Genomic DNA, 2,556 nt, shown 5'->3' on the forward strand with positions numbered 1-2,556 from the left:
CTGCTCCTCGTTTATTAATTTCGTCACACTAGTGTCACACCAGATGCCGTCGAGTCGTGCTGCTGCCGAGAAGCCGAGCCGTCTTTCCAAGGTCGACCTTAAGTCACGTAGGCACACGCGAGAACATGTATACGGGGGACCTGGGGCCTGCCAGGTCCTCCCCGGTTTCCCATGCGCATTACTGACAGCCTCCAGTGGCACTGCTGAGCGTAGGATCGTTGCGACTTGCTGTCGAGAGCCCCTCGTTGCCTGCCGTGTCTGAGATCAGGCGGAGTGACAATTTCATCACACCTTGCCCGTTCATTGTAACGCTCCACAACTGTTCCTTCTCTGTGCATGTACCTAGCACTTTTAAAACAAAATATATCAGCCTACCAGGCTCAGTGCAAGTGCACAAGTTCATAAATGTAGTCGCAAGAATATTTGGTGAGCGAGATCTGGTTGGATCTAGCCATCAGTAGCATGTTTCAGCCAGTTTTAGACTGCTTCTGAGCATCTACAAAAATACCATACCGTCTTTCACCTTATATATGTCATGATATGGGTATCATATTATAGCATGAATACAGAGCTATCTTAAAAAATATTCCCAGCACCTCCGGAGGCAGATTGAAGTAGCAAAAGCAAATTAATAAAGCAGGGAACACTAATAAACGAGGGTGCCATCATAGTATGGGGCAAGTTGCTGCAGTCATCAACGAGATCCTCCCGGCGAAGTGGATCGTAGCAAATATGGTCAATCAAGCCGCAGAGATTCTGCAAGCTGGTGGCGCGATGGTTGCAGTCAAGCCCAAACCCTGAGGTTTCCAGGTCTCATTTTTGTTCAATACTCCTATGTTTATATGACCTACATTGCTGTCGGGTACTGGCGTCACAGCCCGACGTCAGTACTCCCATTTTGTCAATGCCGCCTGCCGCATGAAACCGGTAATCACATGGAAAGTGCATTGTCGTACGGCGCGCCTATGGCCATCACGAACGCTTTACCGGACTCTCACACAGACCGAGCATCCTACATAAATCTTTTTCTCTCCTCTTGGCCGTCACTCCTCCCTTCGTTCCCTGCACTCACCTTGCACAACATGTCTGTCATCACCACACCCGTCACCAAGCTTTTCGGCATCAAACACCCCATCTTGTTGGCCGGTAAGTATCGTGAGCGGCACAAGGATATATGTACTAAATAGGTTCATGCATCCAGGTATGAACGTTGCTGCCGGTCCTGAGCTCGCAGCTGCAGTCACGAACGCAGGAGGTTTGGGTGTTATCGGAGGAGTGGGCTACACGCCGAATGTCCTCCGGTCCCAGGTATGTTGTCACGCGCTTCGTTCTCAGTGCCCATGCTCACCTCGCAACCGTAGATTCATGCCATTAAGAATGACCTGCACGATAAGAACGCACCATTTGGTGTTGACCTTCTCATTCCCCAGATTGGCGGCAGTGCTCGCAAGACAAACGTAAGTTCTTTTTCTGATGCTGTTCCGCGATGAACTCTAATGCTATTACTATGTAGTACGATTACACCAAGGGTCAGCTCCCCGAACTCATTGACGTTATCATCGAAGAAAGGGCGAAGCTCTTTGTCTGTGCTGTTGGCGTTCCTCCGCGGTGGGCTGTTGACAAGCTCCACAAAGCAGGCATTCTCGTCGCGAACGTGAGTGGATGCTGTCTTCGTACGCTCCAGCTCACCGATAAAGCTGCTTGTGGTTAGATGGTTGGCCACCCAAAGCATATTCCCAAAGCACTCGAGGCCGGTGTCGATCTCATCTGCGCGCAAGCCGGTGAGGGCGGTGGACACACTGGCGACATTCCCGCAACGGTCCTCATCCCTGCCTGTGTCGACGTTGTCCGTGGGCACAAATCCCCACTGACCGGTGGGCCGGTTTATGTTATCGGTGCAGGTGCCGTCTACGACGGACGCAGCCTAGCAGCAAATCTCTCGTGGGGTGCTGAGGCTGTGTGGGTCGGCACGCGCTTCGTCGCGAGCGTGGAAGCGGGCGCGCCCAAAGCGCACAAAGAGGCTGTTCTCAGCGCGGGATACGAGGACGCGATAACTACGCTGATTTATACCGGCCGGCCGCTCCGCGTGCGGCGCACGCCGTACGTTGAGGACTGGAACAGCAACCGTCAGCAGGAGATCAAGGAACTCACGAGCAAGGGTATCCTCCCGCATGATCATGAGCTCGAGAAGCACCCTGAGAAGTCTCTTGAGGGTCGCACGTTCCTTATCGGACGGGTCTCTGCGCTCATTGATGAAGTCCTTCCCGCCAAGACTATCGTCGAGAACATGGTCAACGACGCAGCGAGAATCATTCAGTCGAATGCGGCGAAGGCAAAGGTGCAAGCTAAGCTGTAGGTAACATGAACCTAATTTACGCATGTTGAAATCTACACATGAAGAATCGGATGTTTTATTGCATTAATGTTCGTTTGGTAGCTTGACACTGTATACCTAAGTCTGATACATATCTCGACTATACCCTTTGATAGCTGATTGTCCGGGTACGAATGAGCCGTAGAGATACCGCAGCATTATCTGCCGCAGATAGTCATATC

General features: G+C 51.8%; 1 protein-coding gene across 1 annotated transcript; it reads left to right on the forward strand.

Annotated features, from left to right (window-relative positions):
• Nucleotides 1-1,062: 1,062 nt before the first annotated feature.
• PHACADRAFT_266451 (uncharacterized protein) lies at nt 1,063-2,487 on the forward strand. Its single transcript, XM_007403106.1, has 5 exons — nt 1,063-1,146; nt 1,202-1,308; nt 1,362-1,457; nt 1,514-1,654; nt 1,712-2,487. Exons 1-5 carry the CDS (start codon nt 1,083-1,085, stop codon nt 2,354-2,356), a joined length of 1,053 nt encoding a protein of 350 aa, XP_007403168.1. The 5' UTR covers nt 1,063-1,082; the 3' UTR covers nt 2,357-2,487.
• The last annotated feature ends 69 nt before the right edge of the window (nt 2,488-2,556 follow it).

This window comes from Phanerochaete carnosa (assembly GCF_000300595.1).
Source record: "Phanerochaete carnosa HHB-10118-sp unplaced genomic scaffold PHACAscaffold_758, whole genome shotgun sequence".
Classification (NCBI taxonomy): domain Eukaryota; kingdom Fungi; phylum Basidiomycota; class Agaricomycetes; order Polyporales; family Phanerochaetaceae; genus Phanerochaete; species Phanerochaete carnosa.